The sequence below is a fragment of the Trichosurus vulpecula genome, chromosome 9, assembly GCF_011100635.1.
Source record: "Trichosurus vulpecula isolate mTriVul1 chromosome 9, mTriVul1.pri, whole genome shotgun sequence".
Lineage (NCBI taxonomy): Eukaryota > Metazoa > Chordata > Mammalia > Diprotodontia > Phalangeridae > Trichosurus > Trichosurus vulpecula.
In genome coordinates, this window is record NC_050581.1 from 174,798,422 (window position 1) to 174,824,263 (window position 25,842).

General features: G+C 40.2%; 1 protein-coding gene across 1 annotated transcript in view; it reads left to right on the plus strand.

The window, feature by feature from the left end:
- The window catches only part of SUCLG2 (succinate-CoA ligase GDP-forming subunit beta), a 317,749-nt gene that overhangs the window by 50,833 nt on the left and 241,074 nt on the right, over window positions 1-25,842 (plus strand). Inside the window, exon 2 of the mRNA XM_036738331.1 lies at window positions 10,982-11,123. Within this exon, the coding sequence (XP_036594226.1) occupies window positions 10,982-11,123 (142 nt within the window). The remainder of the gene's footprint in view (window positions 1-10,981; window positions 11,124-25,842) is intronic.

Genomic DNA, 25,842 nt, shown 5'->3' on the forward strand with positions numbered 1-25,842 from the left:
TCCTACTCTAATCTTTCCTTCAAACACTGCAAAAATGATTTCCTCGAGGACAAATCATATTATGGCACTGCCCTATGAAATAAACTCCAATGGCTTCCCTATTACTTTTATGATCAAATAACACCTCTTCTGTTTGAATTCTAAAGTTTTTCAGAATTTGCCACCAGCTTGCTTTCCTAGCCTTGCTGAATATATATATATATGTATATATATACATATATATGTATGTATGTATGTATGTATGTATGTAAAGGTTTTCCTTTCCCACAATCTTCAGTCCAGCCAACCTGGTTTTCTTCCTGTCTCCCAGATGTGGTAATCCATCTTCTGTCAGTAGAGATTATTCAGAAGAAGAGTGATATGGTTGGTCAGATCCAGACTGGAGGAAAATACTCTTGGCAGCCCTGTTGATGGTAGATTGGAAAGGGAAAAGACTTGGCAGTTGGGACAGAAATTAGGAGGCCATTGCAGTGGGCCAGGTGAGAGGTGATTGAGGGCCTGGATCGAGAAGGTAGCTAAATGAATGGAGAGAAGAGGACAGATGTAATTTAGATTTAGCAAGACTTGAGAATTGATTGGTCTCACTCTTTCTTCTAGAGTCATCCAGTGGCAAGACAAAAGTCAAGATGGCTGGCAATGATTGTGGATGCAGTAGATGACCTTGACATGTTAAATGTCTGACTAAACTCTAAACACTCTGCAAAGACTGTTTCAGCTGCCTTCATGGTCTTTGGAACAGAGTGATTTCATCCTCCCATTCCACTGGGGGTAGATATCCCCTTAACTAACCATTGTGTTTGAGGCCGTCATTACCCTCCACTTGCTTAAGCCTGTCTACCAAGATGGTTTTACTGAGTTGTGGCCTCTGCACATGCTACACCTTCTTGGAGCCACAAGTGAGAGTATATGATTGTTGTAAGGACTACTATAAGATTATTTCCTGAAATAAAAACCTAGCAAAAAGATAATACTCCCAAATTAATTTACATATGTAATGCAGTGCCAATCAAAATTACAAGGGATTTCTTCTTAGAGCTAGACAAAGTCATGACAAAATTTACATGCAGATAAAAATGGACAAGAATATGAAAGTACATGCTTAAATAAAAACTGAAGGTAGGTTTTACTCTCTCAGACTTTAAAACATTGTAAAGGAAATATCAAAACCAAATAGTACTGATCAAAATGAGGATAAATAGATTAATGTGATTGAATAGAGATTCTGGCAAATATGTACAAAAAGTTGGGTTTATTTTTTTATCAACCTAGGTTCAAAAACCTGGGAAATTTTATTATTTAACAGCAATATTTGAAAAATTTGGTTAGTAACTTGTCAGGAAATGTATTTAAGCCCCTGCATTATGTACTTGGTAGCTCAGTGAATTTGAGGTGGATGATGGACTTCACTATTGAAAAAAAAAAACTTTCAAAAGGATGGGAGAAAATGGAGTGATGTATTTATCTTAATTATTGATGGGGAAAGTTACTGAAAGAATTTTTAAGGACGTCATAGACATGTACCATTACAATAAAATATAAAAGGGTGCAACAAAATCAATATAATCCAAAGAAAAAGAAAGAGTGGTATTTTTTTGTGTGTGTGGAAGGAGAGTAAGTGATTTCATCTCAATGGAGAATTCCTGTTAGGGAAAAAAAATCCCTCCAGTAATGGGATTTACTACCTGTTCTGCAATTTACTATGTTAGTGAGAAGCCTGAGACACTACTGAGAGGTCAAAAAAGCTTCCCCGGGGACACACGATCAGGTAGAAAGTGACAGAAACAGGATATGAACCAAACGTCTTCCTGATCCCAAAGGGTGGTTCTGTATCCCCTACACCATGGCTGCCTCTATTGCCAAGCACCTTTGTTGCAAAGACAGTCGGTGGGGAAAAAACCCCTAAAAAATATGAGATCGTTAAAATTTACAAAGGCTATATATACTGACCAAACAATTTGACCCATTGCTGTTAGAAGTAGCTGGTGGCTTACAGGATAGAGCTCTTTGCTTCAGCGAAGTCGGGAAGACTTGGGTCCAAATTGGGCTTCACGCACTTCAAGCTAATCCCTTAACCTTTATTTGCCTCAGTTTCCTTAGCTGTAAAATGGGAATGATAACAGTGCTGACCTTCCAGGGTTGTGAGAATTAAATGAGGTAATGTTTACAAATAAAATAATATTTGTAAAAAAACATTTAACACAGTTCTTGGCACATAGTAGGCATTATAAGTGTTTATTCTCTCCCCTCTCTGCCTTTGAGCTAGAAATCCCTCATGAGAATGTAAGTTCCTTGAGGGTGTGCCACACGGTGCTGTCTGTGGGTGCTTAATTACTGCTTGTTGAATAAGTGACTTTCCAGATAAATCCCTGCACCTGAGATTTAATTCATCCTTTCCTCTGATAAGAGAAACCAGACATCTTGAGTAACCAGAACGTGTTGAAGATGATGCCCCTGCTGGCAGCTTAGCACAAAATGTCTCTTTCCTAGAAAATTTCCCTCTTTCCTAGCAGAGGGAGAGACTGTCTTGTGAAAGTGTATTTATCCTAGTCAGTTAACCTTAGAACAAAAGCCTATACTGTGAGTGGTCCTGATTTTTCATTCAGACTTGCTGGGGAGGGGAGGAGAAGCTTCTTGTAATGAACTTCAAAGGCCTGCCCTATTCTGGCAGCCCGTGTACAAGGATGTGGCCTCAGTAGGTGGTGACTGCTGTCTGATCTGGGGCTTCCGCTCTTGGGGGCCTCACCTTCTGCTTGCTTGCTTCTAGACCCAGCTGGGGAAAGAAAAAAACAAAAAGAAAGCTCCTCAGCAAGGCCTGGTGGAAAGAACACTTGATTAAAGACCTTTTCCTCCAACAGGTTTTGGCCTGCTCTACATCCCACCAAAATGAGATCTAGTGGGTGCTTGATAAATGACATAAGTCATTTAACTTTTCTGGTGCTTCGTTTCCACATCTACATAAAGACTGGTTTGGATTTGTTGTCCAAGGTCTCTTCTAGATGTAAAATTCAGATAGAGTATTGCAGCAGCCTCCAGCCTCTCTTCTCTACCCTCATTCCCCCTTCCCTTCTACCCCCAAATCTGACTGGCTCTTCACTAGTTTGAGGATAGATTGACTCTGCCTTCAATGGTCTATTTCAGTTGCGTGGAGAGGATGTTCCCCAGGTGTGACCTTAGGCCCCTTCTTCCCCAAATGTCACTTGTACCTATCCATGTAACCTTCATCTGACATAAAAGTTTGACAAATTCAATAGTTTGGACTTTCCCTTATAGAACCAATTGACTGGCTAAACATCAACACCGTGGCTCATTCCCACTTCCTTCACTTTTGTTGTGCGTCCTTTCAGTCATACCCGACTCTTTGTGACCCCATTTGGAGTTTTCTTGGCAAAAATACTGAAGTGGTTTGCCATTTCCTTGTCCAACTCACTCTACTGATGAAGAAATTGAGGCAAAGAAGGTTAAGTGACTTGCCCAGGGTCACCCAGCCAGTAAGTGACTCCAAGCCCGGCACTTAGTCCGCTGCACCACCTGCCTAGCTGGCACTACATTTCCTTCAAACTTGAGTTATTCGGTAGCTTGGCATTAGAATGGGCCTCCCATTGTGCAGTTATCAAGTTGGGAAGTTTCTGTTAATTGGAGATTAAAAAAATGATGACAGTTCTTTATACTATTTAATGTCTACTGTATTTAATAGCATTACTAATTTGAAATTTCACAGCTTCTTCTCCAAATGTCACTTGTACCTATCCATGTAACCTTCATCTGACATGACAATTGGACAAATTCAGTAGCTATCAATGAAGTACCTACCATATACAATATCCTATACTGAGCACCGGGGACTATAAAGTCAAAAACTGGCCCGTCTTCAGGTGGCTCATTTGCATTCTACCATGTGGGGGAGGGGGTGGAGAGGGCACTGTGTGCACAAAGATAAGCAAATACAAAGTAATTTCTTGAGGGAGAGACCAGTGAGGGTGGGAGAGGGATTGTTAGGGAAGGTCTTGTGGCTAGGTATTCTGAGAAGGAGGTAAGTAAGGATGGGGCACATTCCAGACATGAAAAACCAGCTAGACACAGATACCAAAGTGGGAGTCGGAACACCATGTGTAGGGAATGTGTAGCAGGAGAGTTTACTCGAACTCCCAGTATGTGAAGAGGAATTGTGAAATTAGACTGAAAGTGGTGTGTGTGTGTGTGTGTGTGTGTGTGTGTGTGTGTGAGAGAGAGAGAGAGAGAGACAGACAGACACAGAGACAGACAGACAGACAGAGAGACAGACAGAAAGAGAGAGACAGACACAGAGAGAGACAGACACAGAGACAGACAGACATACAGAGACGGACAGAGACAGACAGAGACAGAGAAGAAGAGAGACAGAAAGAGAGAGACACAGAGACAGAGACAGACAGAGAGACAGAGGGATACAGACAGAGAGGCAGGCAGAGAGAGACAGAGGGACAGAGAAAGAGATAGACAGGCAGAGACAAAAAAACACAAAGACAGAAAGAGGGAGGAGAAGGGAAGCAAGGTGTTCTGATGCTGAGCTTAGAATCTCAGAATACTGGCATCAGATCTGGGACCTCATCCAGACCAAGGCTTCTTCACCTGGAGGGAAGGGGAGGAAGTCCATGAGGTTTACCGTGCTAACAAATGGGTCCATGACACAGAAACAAATGAAGACTCTTGACTCCTGGGATAAGAAGTGACCTGTTGAAGATCATCCAGCTGGCCCATGGTAGAGCTCACCCTGCAGTTCAGGTCTTTGCATCTGAGTCCATAATGTCATCCTGGATCCTTTCACTTTGTATTAAGGGATATCCATGTCTTCGCCTTCACCGCAAGAAAATAGTGTTAGTGCACAATAGGCAAGGATATTGGCTGAAAATGTCTTCAGACAGAGAATGAATGGTGTCTGTTCCACAAGATTTGTTCACAAACAGTTTATTGATATCGAGAGTTTAAGAATTAATCATTGTTTCTTTCCGACATTTCACCTGTCTCTTTGACAGGTCACATGATACTAAGGCTCTTGGACTTGTATAAATTCTTCTATCACTAGAAAAGATTAATGCTACTTAAAATTCATCACACTCTTCTCCGGTAAAGTTTGTCCACTTTGAATTAGTCACAGTGGCATTGATTAGTGGGTGGCTCTGCACCCAAAGAAAAGATTGTGGCCTGTAATCAAACATTATATTGGGAAGGATTAACGAAAAGGCCAGAGTGGCAGATTTTTCTTCTTCAGAGTTTCCTTATCTAAGCTGACCCCACTACTAATCAGTCACCAAAGCGAGAGAGCTTTGCCCTGCTCCATTCCTGACCTGGGGCTGGTTCAGCCTTTTTTATAAAGTCTAGTCCCCCTCCCCGTCCTGGGGGCTCACCATATTAGTACTGGACTTAGTGGAGACACTTGACAGGCCCATTGCAGGTCAGACTGCCTGAGCATAGATGACCTACTAGTCTCAGCATTCCCATCAGCCAGGACTAGTGGCAAATGCTTTCATATTCTCTCTCTCTCTCTCTCTCTCTCTCTCTCTCTCTCTCTCTCTCTCTCTCTCATATCATTCCATCATTGTTCTATCTCTCTCCCTATTTATCATCTAGCTATCTTTAAAGAAAATAACTTTGATTACTTTCAAATACATCAAATAAATAGAACTGTAGTAACCAATTATTGCCTACTTATTGCCACCTTCCAGGACATGTTCCCTTCACTGGCTTTTCTACAGTCCCTTAGCTGTGGGTGTTTTTTCTATACTCAGACCTTGGCTCTCTGTCCTGACTTGAGATTCTTTCTATCAGTGAACACTCCTCCTCCTCCTCCTCCTCCTCCTCCTCCTCCCTCCTCCTCCCCTCCTCCTCCTCCCCTCCTCCTCCTCCCTCCTCCTCCTCCTTCCTCCTCCTCCTCCTCCTCCTCCTCCTCCTCCTCCTCCTCCTCCTCCTCCTTCTTCTCTCTCTCTCTCTCTCTCCTCTTCTTCTTCTTCTTCTCTGCCTTCTGCCTTCTGCCTTCTTCCTTCTTCCTCTCCCCTTATTTATTTAAGTTAGACAGCAAATAAATATTGGAAAATTTCCACAGATTGAATTATCAGAAAACACACCAGAGTGAATGAATTTAATATTATAAGCAGCTGTCATCAGAACCATTTGGTATTGGTTTAAAAAAAAGTAGCTCAATGGAACAGTCTAGACAAGAGAGAATCAGAAATGATAGAAGTCTATAACTCACTATTTTATAAACCAGAAAATATAAAATACTTAGGAAAGAGCATCCTATTTACTGGGGAAACTACAAAGCAGCCTGACAGAAATCAGGCTTAGACCAGTATTTTATGTCATTCCATAATACAGTCTAAATGTATACATCATTTTATATAATATATATATTAGAAATTTATATATATATATATATATATATATATATATATTAGAAGACAAAGAGATCATATACTTCTCACAGCTATAGGTAGGAGATGTATTCATAACCAAACAGAGGGGGCAATCACAAAATATAAAATACGTAACTCTGATTGCATGAAACTGAAAAAGCTTCTGTACAAACAAAATTAGTGCATCTAAGGATAAGAATAGAAACAAATCAGAAAAAATCTTTATATCAAATTTCTCAGGAAAGTTTGGTATCCAAGATATATAAACAATTAAAATGTACATAGTACATTAACATACATATATATATATATATATATATATATAAATATAATAATATGTATGTATATTGGGTCATTGTTGTTGAAGCCATGAACAAGCAATTTGGAATTATGCAAAGAAAGTTATTAAAATGTCCATACTCTTTGACCCAGAGATTCTACTATGAGGCTTATATTTCAAGAAGAATTGATAAAAAGAAAGTTTTCATATATACCAAAGTATTTATAGCACTTTACGTGGTAGCAAAGAATTGAAACCAAAGCAAAAACTCTTCAATTGGAGAATATCTAATTGTGGTACATGAATGTAATAAACACTAGCGTGTTATAAGAAATGACAAATGTGAAAAATATGAAGAAGCATGGAAAGATTTCCATGATAGGGTAAAAATGAAGGAAGCACATCTAAGAAAATATTCACAATGACTAACCTCACAATAATCAAAAGTAAATATTGCAAAATTACTAAAGACAAATGAAGCTTCAGAAAAGAGACATGAGAAAACACCCTCTATCCCACTCTTTTGCAGAGGTGGGAGGTCAATGGATATAGTACACAGTACATATTTTCAAACTTTTTACATATTGTTCAGTTTTCCTGATTTTTCCCTTTTCATTTTTTTTTTACCAAATATTTTAGTTATTTGGGATGACTTTTTGTTAGGGCAAGGAAGAGTATACAGGGGAAAACTGAGCCCCATTCATTCTCATGCTTTCAATAATCAACTCTAAGTCTAGGAATCTGAAACCTCTTTGTTCCATATTACACTTATCTAGCCTACAATCCTGAATCACAGAATGCTAGTGAGACATTCTTATTTAGCTGGCCTTTTCTCTTCCTCTGTGTGCATTTGTGTGTTTGTGTTCTCATGTGTATTTGTCTCAAGGTCTGGTTCGACGCCTATATTTTCTCCTTGCCTTCCATGGCTATTTTAGACCTTATTAACTTTCCTGCATAGCACTAGAGACACAGCACAGGCTTGATAGATACTTTTTCCCCCTGTCCACTTGCTGAGATCCTATAAATTTGTGACCCTACAAATGTGTATCATACAATTTAGCACTTAATTCTCTATCATCTTTGTTTATGGATTTATCTAAATGCTTTTGATGTGTTGGAAAAGTGACCTCCTCATAGGTATAGATTCCCTCTGTAGTCTTATTTGTAATATTGTGTTCTTAGAGTCAGCATCGTGCAATGGCAAGAGATCTGAATTTGGAGTCAGCAGTCTTGGATTGCAATCTAGGAGGCAACACTTGTTACCTTTCTGACTCTGAAAAGTCACTTCTACTCTCTGGGCCCTGGTGTCTTCAGCTCTAAAATGAAGAGGTTAGACTATGTGACCTCTGAGATCTCTTAGATCCTATAAAAGATAGGCTATTAAAAAAAATAAAGACTGGAAGGAGTTTTAAAGGCAAAACACATACATAGAGAGTTCCAGTCAACTTCAGTCCATTCCTTACTGGAGTTGCACAGATTTTGCATGGGGGAAGGGAATAAATATTTGTAAAATGAAAAAAAAATTAAAACAAGACAATCTAAAAATATAACCTTCTGTAAATGTCAGGTATTTGAATACATGTATATAAAGCTAGAGCCAGATTTAGATGTAGCTCTTTATTTTTATATCTGCCTATATGTATACACACATACACACACACACACACACACACACACACACACACACACACACACACACACCTGGATGAATGAACCAATAAGGAAAATTACTGTCCCAAAGGATAGGTTGCTTGGTGGTTAATGACTCCTCCCACTTCTCTCCATTGTGATATTATCTTCTGCCATCTGCTGGTAGCTTTGGGACTGTAATCCATGCCTCATTTTTAAACTCAAAACCAACAGATTTTACATCAGGTGTTCATTACAATCGATATGTATATTTAATATATATTATATATCTATGAAACAGAGCTGTGGATCAATGGCAATTAGTGTGTAGCAGGTTCCATTAACATTTTTAAAATTAATACTGTGAGCACGCTAATGAAAAGGAATTGATCCTGACCACGTTGTGTCTGTTATTTAGTGTCTCTCAAATGCCCTTTTCAAACTGTTTTTTTTCAGTTAATAAGTTTAAAATTAGTATGTCAGTACAGACTTAATCAATTGACTCATGTTTCACTTCTGAAGGTAGTCATGGTGTGCTACACATGTCTGATCTCCTCTTTCCCCGGCAGGCAGCTTTTACTATAGCTTGAGTTTTTTTCTAGCGTGATTGTATTCTTATACTAAAAATTTTCTAGGTCTCTCTCTTGAGTCAGGGGCCAGGAGACACTGTTTCAAATAACTTCATTTCTCTGGGTATGTAGAATGAGGAATTTGGAATAAGTGGATTTAAAACTATGGTCCTCTGAAACTCATTGGATTGTGGAAAAGGTTTGGAAACATCTTAATAAGATTGTGTTATCACTTTTGGAGAACAGTTTGGGCTTCCAGTTTTTAACAAGCCTCTGTACCTGAAGATGTCAAATCGTCTCTCTGTTCTTGATGATTTAGACCAGAGACACTCAAAATTGTGTGTCCTCCCATCCTCAGGCACATTTGCCATTTAAAAAGAGAACTTCTTGACTATTGGACACCTTGCAGAGAGCAGTTGAGGTAGCATTCTAACATAGGAATTGGAGGTCAGACAGAGTAATAGATGACATAGAAACTAGTCATATGTGACTTGAAAGCCAGAGTTTGAGAAACAGGGCTGCTTTAAGGTTCAACTCAGGAAATAATCTGTAGAAGTAAATAGTGGTTGGGATCTGCTTTTGTGGCAGGCATCCATGTGAAAGAATCCACGTCTGTTTTGTGATGATCAAGCATTCAAGAGCTGGCCATCCAATTTGTAGACCATTTGGCCTTTTCTTTGCCACTATCTTAGCTGCTGCCAAATTATGGTTTATTCATTCTTTCACCAACGATTAAGCAGAGAAGGGAAAGGAAATAAAGCTAAACTTAGTCCTTTTTTTCTAGGTAAGAAGGTAGGGTATTTTAACCACAATGGAAATTCTAATATATTCATAAATATTTTATTTTTTCATAGTTTAATTAATTATTATTATTATTAATTTTACAGAAGTCACAACACATGGACATTTGAATATATAAAAAAACAGAAAAAAATGATGGTAATTGAAACCATGAATTGGTGTCACCTTCCATTTTTTAAATTCATATTAAATTTAACATTAAAGCATTACTACATGTATCTTCTCATCTCTTTCTGATTTTCTTTTCTGCATTTAAATGTTTATACTCATTTCTTTTTTTCTTGAATCTTTGACATAATTAACTTTTTTCCTCCAAAAGAGGCCCTCTCTTGTGACAAATAAGTTTAATCAACCAAAAAAAAAGACCAATACTTTGGCCCTGACTGAAAATCCATGTCTCATTTTGTACCACTGGTCTATCACCAATCTGCCAGGATGTGAAAGGTGTGCTTCATCATCGATACTGAAATCTCTATAATTCATTTATTCACGTCATTCTCTTGGCCCCTTCCTCACCTCCTATGATGCACAGCTAACCAGGAGTTGGTGAGATTCATTATTGTGTCTCCTCATTTGATGTTTGAGAAGTCAATATCTCCACTGCCAAAATGGTAACCCAAGAGCAGAATTTTTACCCTTTCAGGACAATAAAGTCCGTTTTAGTGTGCTGAACAAAAAAAGGGAAAAAACCCACAAATGCACGTAATGAGTAATTTACTAGTCCTGTGTATCATTGACAAGTAGCTCCTCATAAAGGGCAGGTACAGTGTCTCATCATTCTTGTAACCCCTATAAGCTTGAGCACAGGGCCTGCACATATTCAGTGTCCAATATATCCTTACTTGGCCAAATTGAAGGTAGTCTGTCTATAATAATAATTGGTAAATAAGCTGGTCAGACTAGAGCTCCATGCTCCCTGTTACCACCCAGGGTCATAACATTTATAACAGTCTTCTTGGTGTGTTTGGCCAGTTAAGCAGAATTTCTTATGACTGTTTTTTTTTTTCTTTTTCAACTGATAGTCACAACGAGGCTTAGGAAGCAATGGGGAACAGTAGAAATACTACTGGCTTTGGAGTTATGAAACCATGGTTTCAATCCTATCTTTAATGCTTAGTACCTGTGTGATCTTGGATGAGTCACAACTTACCTGGGCCTCAGTTTCCACAACTGCAAAAAGAAAGGGATAGATTAAATGACCTCTTGGTCCCTTTAAGCTCTAATCGATCATCCTATGAACTTTCCAGCTTACTTAACTGTTGTGGGAACTGTTCTTAATGAGGCTTCCTTGTTTCTCCTTATTATTTCCATAGGGTATTCAGTTGACCTCCAGAAGATGGCTGAACTTACAGGAATACCAGAGTAAAAAGTTGATGTCTGACAATGGAGTAAAGGTGCAGAGATTCTTCGTGGCTGACACAGCCAGTGAAGCTCTTGAGGCTGCTAAGAGACTGAGTAAGTTGAGTGGCCAGTGACGGCCATTTAGCAATAGGCTTTCCCAAGTGAGTTAATTTACCAGGATAGAAAGTCCGCTGTTTAACCTTAGTACCTTTTATTGTTTGAGATGTTTACATCAACATACATACAGGGGCTAGGATTCGAATTTAATATCTGGTTCAAAAAACTGTATTGTTTTCCATGTGAGGGAAGCTACTGGTAATCATTCTAAACTGAATTAACGTCATTATATACCTACTTGTATGTAAGGCACTCTGCTAGTTTCTGGGAATACAGTTGTTGTTATCATTCTTCAGTCATGTCCAACTCTTTATGACCTCATTTTGGGGGGGGTTTCTTAGCAAAGATACTAGAGTGGTTAGCCATGTCCTTCTCCAGATCATTTTACATGAGAGGAACTGAATCAAACAGGGGTAAGTGACTTGCCCAGGGTCACACAGCTAGGAATGGTCTGAAGCCAGATTTGACCTCATGAAGATGAGTCTTCCTGATTCCAAGTCCAGTGCCAGCTCCCTTCCCAGGAATATAATGAGAAACATGAAAAAGTCAGATCCTGTAGAAGACCTCAAGGAACTTAAATTTTATTAGAGGCAAATCACATGCACATAGATAGTTATATACAAAGTACATTTAAAGTAAATATAGAGAAATTTGATGAGACCCATGGAGTGACTTTATGTAGGATGTGACATTACAGCTGAGTCTTGAAGGAAGCTAGAAATAAACATGCCATGGATCGGGTCCAGTTTATGCGAAGGCCCAAAGATGGGTGAGAGAATGTCATGGGTGGGGATACAAAGCTCGGACACAGTCTTGGAACATGAAGAACATGAGAAAAAACAATGTGAACTAAGTCTTGGAACATGAAGTACATAAGAAAACACAATGTCAGCTAAGTCTGGGAAGAGTTTAGAGGCAGATTGTAAAGGGCTTTTAATGCCAAACAGGATTTTTCTCAGTTTGTCAATTGCTTTGAAGCAGGTATAGCCAAGTGGAAAGAGCCCTGGCTCTCGAGTTAGAGAACCTGGGTTCAGTTGTGCCTCTGATGATGTTTACCAGGGAGGCGTTGACCCCTTGGTATCATTTTCCTCATCTGTAAAATGATGAGTTGGACTCAATCCTTTCTCCATTTGATTCTATTTACACAGTCCTGCAGTGTCTTTCCAAACATGCCCATGGAAATCTTTACAGTGGAGTGCAATGGATCGACAGAGCCCACAAGTTAAATGTTGGTGTGATTAGTTGGAATTGCTCCTCAGGATAAAGAAAGTTTGAGTACATTGTGGAGCAAAATGGAGGAAGTTAAGATGGCTTTCATGCTGAATGTTATTGTATGGTGCTGAAGTCTTCTGTTCCCATAGCCTAATGGGATCTGTGACTACTTACTCTGTTCAGATCACAAAGAAGGCTGGGATCCAATGTAGTAAAATTCCCCCTTTCCAGGCATCTCTTTTCTCAGACTATCCCTGTCTTCCACCCCTTCCTTGTTTCTTCGGGTCTCTTCTAACTTTGCCTAAACCTTTATCTTGAACTTATATCAGGACTTCTGCCATATCAGCAATTATTATTCTATAATCCTACCTCAGTCCCATTTCTTCTGGGCCCTTCAGGGACCCTCTGAAACACTGGCTGACCTGATATTCCTAAGTAGTTCCTGCCCCTGGCTTAATGTATATTTCTTCCCTACTCTCCCCACCTTCCTTCCTTCAATGCGAGGAAGGGAGCAAAGAGAGACCCCCTCCATCTTTTGTCTGTTTCTCGGATCATTACCATTAGCATCTACATTTTCCCAAACTGGACAGAGTGGCAGAACACTGATTTGTTTCCTTGATCTGTTCATCAGAAGCTATCAGAAGAACAAAATGTTAAGTTTTCCTGCCTTGAAGTATATATGGCAGCAGAAGCCTTCAGGTGGCCTAGACCCCTAAGTGTTAGAATATACTTGGAATCAAATGGATATAGGTTAGGATCAAGCTTCCCATATTTCTTAGCTGTGTGACCCCGGCCAGCTCACTTATCCTGTCTCTCAGGGTCAGTTTCTTCGTCTGTAAAATAGAGGCATACCTCATTTTATGGTGCTTTACAGATACTGAATTTTTTACAAATTGAAAGTTTGTGGCAGTTCTGTATCAAGCAAGTCTATCAGTGCCACTTTTTTTTTTTGCAACAGCATTTGGTCACATGATGTCTCTGTGTTACATTTTGGTAATTCTCATAATATTTCAAACTTTTTCCTTATTATTATATCTGTTATGGTGATCTGCGATCAATGTTCTTTTTCAATTGTTTTGGGGTGCCACAAACTGAGCCCATATAAGATGGTTTACTTAATTGAAAATGTTGGGTGTGTTTTGACTGCTTCACCAATTGGCTGTTTCCCCATTTCTCTCCCTCCTCTCAGGCCTCTCTATTCCCCGACACACAACAATATTGAAATCAGGCCGATTAATAACTCGGCAATGGCCTCTAAGTGTTCAGGTGAGAAGAAGAGTCAATCGATGCAGCCACCTCGTTGTTGTCTTGGTTTAAAAAATTGTCACAGCCACCCCAGTGTTCAGTAATCACCACCCCGATCAGTCATGAGCCGTCAATATCAAGCCAAGACCCTCTTCCAGCAAAGATTATGACTCACTGAAGGCTCCGATGATAGTTAGCATTTTTAGTAATTAAGTATTTTAATTAAAGCATGTGCTTTTTTTAAAAGACAAAACACTATTGCACACTTAATAGACTATAGACTACAGTTTAGTGTAAACATAATTTTTATACGCACTGGGAAACTGGGAAAAAATCTGTGTGACTCACTTTATTAAAATTTTCACTTTATTGTTGTAGCCTGAAACCTAACCTACAGATCTCTGAGGTCTGCCTATAAGGATAATTAGACCAACACCTTATCACAGTCTCCGGTGCATAATAGACACTTAATAAATACTTGGTGATTGACTGACTATTAAATGTAAAATAGTCGGCAAACCTGAAAGATACATGTATACATACATGTATGCCAATTATCATCATCATCAGTGGTTTTGATTTGCCCTATCCTGAGTCAGTTTTCTCATCTTCTTAAGTGAATGAATGAAAAAGCATTTGTTGAGCAACTACTCTGGGCCAGGGTGAAGAGGGAAATGGCAAACCACTGCAGTGTTTTTGCCAAGAAAATCCCCTGGACAGTATTGGCATGCTACGGTCTACGGGTCACAAAGAGTTGGCCACAACTGAACATGTGCCAGGAATCTTATTAGGCTCTAGAAATAAAATTATAAAAATTAGACAGTCCTTGCCTTCAAGGAGGTTACATTCTACTAGAGTGAAAAGGGGAGTGGAAGCCATGGAAAGGTGTTTTGGTCTGAGGAGCAACAAAGAAGGTAAATAGAAATTCCTTATTTAGAAATAAAGTGGTGTTTGATTACTGATCTCAAAGCAAGAAGTGAAAAGGTTGGGTGTTGCTGCGGAGGCAAAAAGATGTTAATAATTAATCATTCATTCCACAATTAAATATAAAGTGGCAGAAATGATTGGTACTTCTCTATTTCATTCAATAACACAACTCTTCAGCTTTCTAGTATCACAACTCTTCAGCCTTCCTTGCCCTCTTCCTTTCTGACCTTAAAATTCAAAATCATTTATGAGATTATTAAAATTGTGAGGAATTATTTCAATTGCTTTCCTAGAAGTCAGAGGAAAAGGAAGGGAATTATATTTGAAATCCTATCTGTGACTTTTGGTCCAGATAAAATTCCCCCTCTTCCATGTAGCCCTCCCTGATTTTCAGGTCAGAAATAATCCCTTCCACTAGGAATTCTCCCAGCACTTTAACCTCTGCTTCATTTTTTTTTGTGTGTGTGCAGGCATGCACACACACAGACACCCACACCTGCACCCCCCACCCACACACACACACATACACAACCCCTTTGTATCAAAGTGGCTTGGATTATATTTCACTGCTGATAAGTATCTTAGGTGAGATTTCAGCCTGACTCCAAGTCCTGGAAGCTGTAAGATGGTGCTGTTGGCCTGGACCTTGAGGATGCCATTGAAACACGACTCTAGTCAAAAACAAGTGTTTAGGTAAATTAATATTTTTGTGAAAGATTGCCTATGCCTAAAACCTTCTGGCCAGAGATTGCAGAGATATACCCCACTTCATCAAGTTGAGGCATCTTTTATGTAAACTATTTTCATTGCAAACATTTCCCAGAGAAGTTTCAAAGGAGCATTCCTCCTTGCTTTCATCAAGTTACATGCACTGTTACGTGTTGCCAGATGTCCGATGTCTTGATTTTGTAAAATATTCTAGGCAAAATATCAGTCATGCAATCCTGGTGAAGATTTACTTGGAAATTGGTTGCGAAGGTGGCTTTAAAAAACACAACTTGTTTCAAAACACAGATGTTTTCTTATAGATTTCATCTCCTCACCCATTACTTCCCGACTTCTTTAACTCGATGATGTTCTTCATACCATCAGCTTTTTTATGATAAAGAACGCATGTTAATAAAATTAGGGGAAGATGCAGCAGGTTCCAAGGCTGCCATTGTCTAATTTGAGTAATCTGTTGACATCGTCTTGATGATTCATTTTATTGCCTCTTCAATAGCAAAGGGAGATTTGTGGGGCCATTATAGTTTAAAGGGAGAGGTTGATTGAAATTGGTAATGTACACAACCTTTGGATTTTAACAAAATTTGTAATGACCAAGATCTTAGATGAAAGTCATTTTCTTGTAGAGGATGGATTTTAGCAATTCACTGACTTGACTTAAAAAGTGCGGATGGTCTGCACAACGTTGGCAGCAATTAACTGCTACTTTGAGCGATTGGATCCTTTGGAAGGATTGCTTAGCTTACCAACCGTTGGCTATGGGACTTTCTGATTAGCAGAGTGAGTGAATGGGGATTTAGCAGAGGGGGAGGGAAATGCAGGCATTTCCTTTTTCCTTCAAGGTTCAGGGCCTAAGCTGTACAAGTGGCCAGCTGTCCTTCCCTCTCCTCGCTTTCCCCTTGCCATAGTCCTGCTGCTACAGTACCCCTTTCCTGGGACTGCCTGACTACCACTCCCAAGCCCAGCAGGGGTAGGGAACCTGCAGCCTTGAAGTCACATGTGACCTTCTAGGTCCTCAGGTACAGCCCTTTGACTGAATCCAAACTTCACAAATTTGTGACCACATGTGGCCTCAAGGCCTCAGGCTGCCCAGCCCTGCCCTAGAAGACTGGCTGCTCCCTCAGCAGGACTGTCATACCTAGAGCACCAATGCTTACACTGTTTTTGTGACCTTCTCCTATGCTTTCCCTTCCATTGCCCCTATGGGCTAGAATCTCAGATTCCACTGCTGTGACTAAATTTGCTACAGGAGTAGTTTCCAATAGTTGGAGCTCTGTTTATTGGGCAGTCATTTTCTTCTTAAAGATTAAGACAAATTCAGTTAGGTAACAGTGTCAACAAAAACAACTTCTCCTCCTCATCGCTGAACTTTATAAGGCATTTTAAATGTTGTAAAGCACTTTGTAAATATTATTTCATTTTAACCTCACAATGACCCTGGGAGATAGACCCATTTTACAGATGAGGAAACTGAGGCAAGGTCACATAACAGTTATGGATAAGGCAGAATTCAAACTAAGGTCTTCCTGACTCCAAGTCCAGAGTCTATCCCTGGTAGCACTTGGATCATCGAATATTTATTGACTGATCCTTCTGTCAGTGATCATTAGGCATAGGGACTGGAAATACCATTTCATTGATATCAAGGACTCCCTCTACCAATGCAAGTCAGAGCTTTCTCTGAAGCTTATAATTCATCGGTCTAACATGCCAAGAGCACGGAGAGGTTGAGCTATTTGCCCAGGGTCACACAGCTAGTGCATGTTAGAGGAGGGGCTTGAATTCAGTTCTTTTGGACTCAGAGGCCAGCTTTCTCTTCACTATGCCATACTGTTTCTCATGAATAGTCATTAAAGGAAAGAGAATCAAAGGAGTCTAGCTTTTAGCTAAATATAAAAGTCTACTGAGAAATTGCTTTTGCATATGAAATGGACTGAACTTAACAGGAATTATTTCTTTTTCTTTTTGACTTGGAACTGTGACAGTTGATTTCGCCATTTATGTTGACAAGAAAATCTTGGTGTATGATTAAAGGAAAAGATCGTGTTTTAAATAGTTAGATTTTGTTGTTGTTTTTTTCAATAAGAAAGAAAACTAAAGCAGGAAAGCAGAAATTAATTCTCTCTGTGCTAATGACACAGCATCGCCCAATGGAGATAAGAAGCTTTTATTGAACTTGACTTGTTTATGAAGGATTTCAGCTCCAGCATGTTTCTAGTCATCAATATACCTTACTCTTTTATTTTATATAATCACATCCTAAAGCCAGATGAATTACTACACCATTAAGGAACTATATATTAAGTATAAAGGCAATGGATGTGCATTAAAATGATTGGCACACTCCATTAATTAGCTACGTAATTAACTGTGTGTCTAATTGTTTTACTTGTCAAGGTTTTGTGATAGTTATGCTTTTGTGGTTAGAAATCTTACATCAGCATCCTGAATTCTGGTATAGAGAGTAGTCATTGTTAGCAGGCAGTGCTTGGGAAGGTCTGTACTGAGCTCTGGATCCTCAGTGCTCAGAAATTTCTTCCCAGCATAGAAAATACGGTGGTGTTCTACTGTCATTGCTCAGCCTTTTACAAAAGTAGTCAATTACATCAGTATATTTTAGTAAGGGATCCAGATGCACCTGTTAGGACTAAAGCAAGAACACCAGTGGGTTAGTACCCATAATAGCAAGGAGCAGACAGCAAACTGAATATGGATTCCATTTAATCATTTCTTTGCCCCAATGAGATACTCTCTATAACTTGTCTATAGATAATAGTCAATAGGAATATTGACTGAACCTAATTCTCTGTGTGAAATATTCATTGAATTTTGAGTGTGAAGTACAAACATTTGTGTTATACACACACATTCTCATTTGTTCAAGGGCACTCCTGTTTCTAACGTGCATCTCAATTAAAACAAGGGAATGAGTAGCCTTAACAACAGATGTGTAATTAGGTACCTAATGAATGATTTGTTAATTTTCTTCCCTGCTGTGGCACTTCAAAGATACTTCCATTTCCCTACTTCCTCCAACTTTCTATTCTGTAGGGTAATTTGTTTCAGTGTTCTTTGTCAGCCACCATGTCACTGTTTTAATCCATTTAACTTGCTTTTGGGGATTGATCTGCAGGGCCCCACCTTGTAGATGTCATTTTCTTGCTGCTGTCTTGGCATGAGCAAGGTTCCCTAGGAGGAGATGTGTCATAGATCCAGGGAAGAGACTGAGGGTAAACAGGCAACCAATCCTTCTTCAAAGCCCAGATAATGCCTACCTCTCTGGAATCTGTAGAATTGAAAACAGAACTTTACCCTATAAACTCAGTGATTTTTATAATGGGAGCCAATACTTTTTTCTTCCCTTCACTTTTTGGTAATCAAGCATTTTAAACCTAAGAAAAGATAAAGACAGTACAGAATGTTATAAACCTTAGTGAACCTATGGTTACTCTTTTATTTAGCAAGGTCATTTATGGGAATATGGATGTTTGCTTTTATGTGCCTTTTAGTTCAGGGATTCTTAACATGGGGTCCAGGAATTTGTTTTAAAAATATTTTCAGAAATGTATTTCAGTATAATTTAATAAGCCTTTGTTAACCACTTATTACATATGATATAACATGTCACATAAACAATATCATATAGTAATTTAGTATGTGATTGAATTCATGGCAAGGATCAAATAGAGTGAATAACCAGAGATTTAAGAGTTACCAGTCACTTATAGTGACGAGGATTAAGAAAAAGCAGCCAAGAGAAAGATGTCATTGGGTGGAGATCAATCAACAGGCATACACAAAGCACCTGCTATATGCTGGGCCCTATGCTAGTTACTGGGGATCCAAGGGTAAAAATGAGTGGCATGGAGGGAGGCCTTTCTTGGTATAGGTGAGCATGGTGTACACACACAGATTCAGGAAAAGTATGATGGGATTGGGGTGAAAGGGAATAACATTAAACATAGAAACTTTCCCCACACGCAAACACCTGTTTTGATTGGTAAGTGCCAGTTGGCACTCGCTAGATCTCACCAGGCTCCAGTCCTCTTCACTTTACTCCCTAGATATTTGTTTCCCAGCTACTTTGACATTGAGTGTGACTGTTTGTACTTCACTCCCCTGCCACCTCTTTCCAATGCTGGCACTATCATCAAATTAACACGGCAAATCTGTTTCCCTCCTAACTTCACTCACCATTTCTTAGTCAATCAATAAACATTTATTTAGTGCTTACTGTATGCTGTGATCCTCGGAAATATAAGAGGAGTTAATATCATCCTGTGCAGAGACACAAACAAATCATCATTGCCTTAGGATGATAAGAAATATGGGAGGTTATTTGGAAACCTCATCAGTGGTAGAGGGGAAAAATCACTGGCTCTGGAGTCAGAGGCCCTGGGTTCAAATCCTCCCTTAAACTCTGTGAGTCTCAGTTTCCTCTTTAAAATGGAGAGCTTGGACTGGTTGACCCCTCAGACTCTTTTCACCTCTAGATCTATGATCTATGATCTTCTGGCGAAGCTGGGCGTCTGACTTAGAAGCTTTGTACTTCTCAGGATCCAGAGTATTCTTTCTAGAGATTTGGTTGGTCCCTTTTCCCATTTGGGAAATGCATGGTCCTCTGATAATATTTGGAGTCTTAATTATTTCTAAGGCTAATATGTTAACTAATGAGCTCTCATTCATTCATAATTATTACGGAACAAAGTCAATTTTCATTTTTCTTTTTGCGAGTAATTGTTTTTTCCTGCCACTGGCACATTCCAATGGCTGCCCAGTCAGTTTGTGCTTGGGGAATACAAACTCATTTTGTTATGAGCTTAAGCAAATTAAAAAGACAAAGTTGGGAGTAGAGTGTAAAATCCTTCGTGTAAGGAATACTGCATTCGAGTCAAAAGACATGGATTCTAGTCCCCTCTTTTGGCTGAAGATGATATGAGCATCAGAGGGAAGGGAGAAGCAGTTGTAGTTCAGGTGCTGCACAGACATGGGGGTGTTGGCTATCCCCAGTGTTTGGGCATTAGAAAGTGAGTGCTCTGTGTTGGGGTCAGGAGCAATGGAGAGCTAATATTTGGGTCAAGAGCACATTCTGCTTCTCTCTAGGTAATAGGTTTCCTAATGAGAGCCTGGGAAAAGTGAGTTGAGAGTAAAATCATTCAATCAACAAGCATTTATGAAGCACCTACTAGATACAACAAACTTCAGAAGTTAAAAGGGTTCAGTGTATGTATTTGGGAGAGGAGCATGGGATCTTAGGGGTGCATGAGGCTCCTCAGTGGTTATGTGAAAGGGAATAACATTAAACTAGTCCAACCTGCACATCAATCCATGGGCCATCATTTTTTTAAATGCCTACTGTTTGTCAGGGAAAGCTAGAATGGGTGTACAAAAACAGAAAATAAAATGATTTCCTTTCTCAAGGAGCTTACCTGTAGTACATGAATCACCTCTTCACAATCCCCCTTGAGTTCCCAGTCTCTGCTTGGAGACTTCCAGTTAAGAGGGAGCTCAGTGTTTCCTCAGATGGCCCAGTCCATTGGGAGAGTTTTGATTGTTGGGAAGCTTTTCTTGGCTTCAAGCCCCAAATCTTCCTCTTTGCAGCTCCTGGTTCTAGCCTTTGCTCCTAGTTCTGTAGTCTAAGTCTCCATCCTAATTCCCCCTGTTTATGCTTTTATTTCTCCCTTTCCCCTTCTCCTCCTCAACAAAGTTTTGCTTTTGACCGCCGCTTTCCTCAGTTAACCCTCCCTCTTTATTCCCCTCCCTTATCTTACCATTACCCACTTGCTACTTCTCCTCTTCCTTCTGCCCTCCCCCCTCCCTTTTTCCCCCCTTTCCCTCCCACTTCCCGTAGGACAAGTTAGATTTCTAAACTTATCAGAGTATGTTATTCCCTTCTTGAACTAGATCAGATGACAGTAAAGCTCAAAACTGCTCTTCTCCCTCCCTTCTTTCCCTCTACTATAATATGTTTTTTTGCCACTTCCTTTGGTGTAATTTACCGTTTTCTACTACCTCCTTACCACTTCCCTCATAGCCCTCCCTTTATATCTCTTATTTATATTTTATATCTTTACATCAGTTAATTTATACAGGCATTCACAACCTATGTATATCCCTGTCATTTGTCGTAATAGTTGTGCCATTCACAAGAATGACTTAAATATGTATATGTATATATATATATATATGTATATATATATATATATACACATAAAAAACATACATAAGATGATATAATCCCACATAAAGATGTAAACAACCTAAGCTTATTGGTTAATGAGGTTTGTGGGGTTTTTCCCCCTGGTTACCTTTTTATGTCTCTCTTGAGTTTTGTATTTGGAGATCAAATTTTCCATTGAGTTCTGGCCTTTTCATCAGGAAGGTCTGGAATTCCCTTATTTCATTGAATGTCCATCGCCTTGCCTGGAAAATTATGCTTAGTTTTGCTGGGTAGTTGATCCTTGGTTGATCCAGCTCTTTTGCCCTTCAGAATATCATATTCCAATTCTCCTGTCTTTTAATGTGGAAGCTGAGAGATCCTGCGTGATCCTGACTGTAGTTCCACGATATTTGAATTGCTTCTTTTTGGCTGCTTGCAGTATTTTCTCCTTGAGTTTATAGCTCTGAAATTTGGCTATAATATTTCTTGGTGTTTTCAGTTTGGGATCTCTTTCAGGGGGTGATCGGTGAATTCTTTCAATGACTATTTTGCCCTCTGGTTCTAGGACCTCTGGGCAGTTGTCTTTGATAATTTCATCGAAGATACTGTCAAGGCTCCTTTTTTCATCGTGGATTTCCGGTAGACCAATAACTCTCAAATTGTCTCTCCTGGATCTATTTTCCAGCTCAGTTGTTTTGCCAATCAGATATTTCACATTTTTTTCTATTTTTTCAGTCTTTACGTTTTGTTTTATTACTTCTTGATGCCTCATAGATTCATTAGCTTCCACTTGCTCAAGTCTAATTTTAAATGAGTTAGTGTTTTCATTTTGCTTTTGAGCCTCTATTTTCAATTGGTTGATTTCACCTCTCCGGGTGTCCTTTTCTCTCTCTAGATTCTGAATCTCCGTAGCCATTTTGCCAATCTTATTCTTTAGGGACTTGATTTCATCAGTGGATTTTTTCTCCCTTTTTTCCATATTTTCTTTTAGCTCCCTAATTTGGTTTTTAAAATCCTCCTTTAGCTCTTCCAGCAGTGCTTTTTTGGGCTGTAGACCAGTTCATATTAGCTTTTGAGGTATCTGATGTATCTACCGTGTCATTGCCGTCCTCCTCCATATCGATATTTTGATCCTGCCTGTCTCCATAAAAAGAATCTATTGTCCTCGGTTTTTTTGTATTCTTCTTCATGTTTGTTGTTTTCCCTTTTCCTGGCGTTACAACGAATTTCTATCTTTGGGCTCTCTGTCCCAGCTTTCTTATTCTGGGGGTTGTGAGCCTAGAATTATAACCTTCAGTTTCCTGTGGTGTGGGGGAGGGGTCTGGCTCCCTGCGTCTCACTCCCTGTGGGTGCTCTCCAGCACCTGCTTTTCAGCAATGGTCTCAGCTGTTTGTTGTTTGAGCTGATGACTGGCGCTTCCCCTGGGGGAGCAAGGTTACGTCTGGGCTCCTGGCGTTGACCCCTGCCGACTCTGCCCCTCTGGGACTAATGAGCTTTTAGTATCTCCTCTGTTTCAGTTCTCTTTTTTTTTTTTCCCGTGGAATTCTCTGGGTGAGGGGGGGAGGGATTAGAGCCTTTTACCTGGCCATTGAGTCTTCTGGAAGTTCAAGAAGCCGAGATCCTGGGTTTTGCAAGCGTCAGGACTGGGTGTTTTCACGGCTGGTGGCGTTGCGCTGCCTCTCGTCGCTTCCACAGACTGCTGTCCTGTGTTGGGAGTCCTGGGGATCTCCGCCGGTTTTGGGCGCCCAGCTTTCTCCCAGCCCGTCTCCCACGTGGATTTCTTGGCCAGCCGCTTCCGCCTTGGTCTGGAGCAGCTCCTCACCGAGCACTCTCCGAGCCTGCAGGTTCGTTCCTCCGGCCTTTCAGACTCTCCCGGCTCGGAAATTTCCCCCACGCAGACTGCTCGCGGTTTCTGACTCTCTCAAATCTGCTCAAATTCACTTTTTTATAGGAATCTGACAGACCTTGTGAGAGATCTCCGGTAAGACGCTGCCTTCATGCGGCCATCTTGGCTCCGCCCCCTCCAATCTAATTTTTAAAGTAGTATTTTCTTCAGTGGTCTTTTGGACCTCATTTTCCATTTGGCTAATTCTGCATTTCAAGGCATTCTTCTCCTCATTGGCTTTTTGGAGCTCTTTTGCCATTTGAGTTAATCTATTTTTTAAGGTGTTGTTTTCTTCAGTGTATTTTTCAGTATTTTTTTGGGTCTCCTTTAGCAAGTCATTGACTTGTTTTTCATGGTTTTCTTGCATCCTTCTCATTTCTCTTCCCAATTTTTCCTCTACTTCTCTAACTTGCTTTTCCAAATCCTTTTTGAGTTCTTCTATGGCCTGGGGCCATTTCATGTTTCTCTTGGAGGCTTTTGTTGTAGGCTCTATGACTTTGTTGTCTTCTTTAGGCTGTATGTTTTGGTATTCTTTGTCACCAAAGAAAGAATCCAAAGTCTGAGACTGCACCTGGGTGTGCTTTCGCTGCCTGGCCATATTCCCAACCAACTACCTTGACCCTTGAGTTTTTCAGTGGAGTATGACTGCTTGTAGACTAACGAGTTCTATGTTCCACGTTTTGGGGGGGAGGTGCCAGCTCTGCCACACCGGCACTGCTCCTTCCCCAACCCCCAACCCGGGCTGGGCTTAGATCTTTGGCAGGCTGTGCACTCCTGCTCTGATCCGCCACTTAATTCCTCCCACCAGGGGGGCCTGGAGCGGGAAGTAACAGCTGTAGCTGCCCCACCTCCGCTGCCCCTGGGGCTGGAAGCCAAACCACAAACTCCTTCCACTCCCGCAGCTTTTCCCACTAACCTTCTCTGTAGTCTTTGGTTTTTGTGGGGCGAGGGGTCTGGTAACTGCCACAGCTCACATATTCAGGGTGCTAGGGGCCCCATCCGCCCGACTCCAAGTTTGGTTGTTCCACGCTGCTCAGGCTGGGCTCTGCTCCACTCCGTTCCCAGCTCCCAGCTCCCAGCTCCCAGGTCCGTGTGGGATAGACCTCACCCAGAGACCATCCAGGCTGTCCTGGGCTGGAGCCCTGCTTCCCTCTGCTGTTCTGTGGGTTCTGCCGTTCTAGAATTGGTTCAGAGCCATTTTTTATAGGTTTTTGGAGGGACTCGGTACGGAGCTCACTCTAGTCCCTGCTTACCTGCCGCCATCTTGGCTCCCTCAGTAAATATTTAAGGAGTAAATTAAGCTAATATGTGACCCCTGAAGGAATAGCTATATGCTTATCTATGGCTTTCTGGAGATAACTTTTCTTATCTAATCCTTTAGTTGACTTATGTCATTGGACTGTCAATGATAATAGGAAAGAAAGTAAAATGGGGAAACTGGAAGGGAGGTATTCACAGGATTATAGAATTTGAATGATATCAATGAATCATCTAGAATTTATTTAGCACCTAATATGTGAGCAGCATGTGCTAGGTTTCTTGAATGCAAGTAAAAGAATGAGAAAATTCCACTTTGAGGGAGCTTCCATTCTAGTGAGGGAGACAGCAAAGATGCATACAAGTATCCAGAAAATAAATACCAGTAAATAAAGACACAACCAGTCAAATACAAGGTAGCTTGAGAGAAAAGGCACCAGATGTTGGGACACTTGAGCTATGTCTTGAAGGAATAAGGATTCTGTGAGATGGAGGTGAGGCAAGAACACGTTCTAGCAAAGACAGAGATGAGAAATGGTATATCATGCATGAAGAATAGAGAGAGGCCAGTTTAGCTGGCTCACAGAATGCAGAAGGGGGAATAATGTATAATAAGTCTGGAAAGATGACTTAGTGAGAGGTTATGAAGAGCTTTAAAATTGAATAAAGTGGTTTATATTTGACCAAGGGAGGTTATTGAATGGGGGAGTGATGGTTATATCTACATTTAAGAAAATTCGTTTTAGTAGCAGTATAAAGTATTGACTAAAGGTAATTAAGTCATTGCAATAATCCAGACAAAGGTAAGAATGGATGAGGGTTTGAACTAAAGGAGTGGCTGTGTGAGGGGAGAGGTGAACTTGAGAAAGGTAGGGGAGGTAGACATAGTGAGATTTGGCCATTGATTGTGGTGTGGGAGAGTGAAGAGTTGAGGGTAACACTGAGGTTCCAAACTTGGCATCCTTGAAGGATGGTGGTACCTTCCACAGAAATAGAAAAGCTTGGAATGGGGATGGTTTGCAGGGAAAGATAATGAGCTCTGTTTTGGATGTATTAAATTTAAGTTGTTTCTGGGTTAGCTGTTTTGAAGTATCCAATAGGAAATTGGTAATATAAGATTGAAGCTTGGGGGACACTGGAATGAGAGATACAGATCTGTTATAGAGATGTTAACCATGGGTGCTGTCAAAGTCACCAGCATGGTTCTTTAGGGGCAGTCACATCCAACCTGCCCATTTTTTGGTTCAGGAAACTGAGGAGTAGGAAGGCAAAGTGAATTGTTGCCCAATGTCTCTGTCATAGAG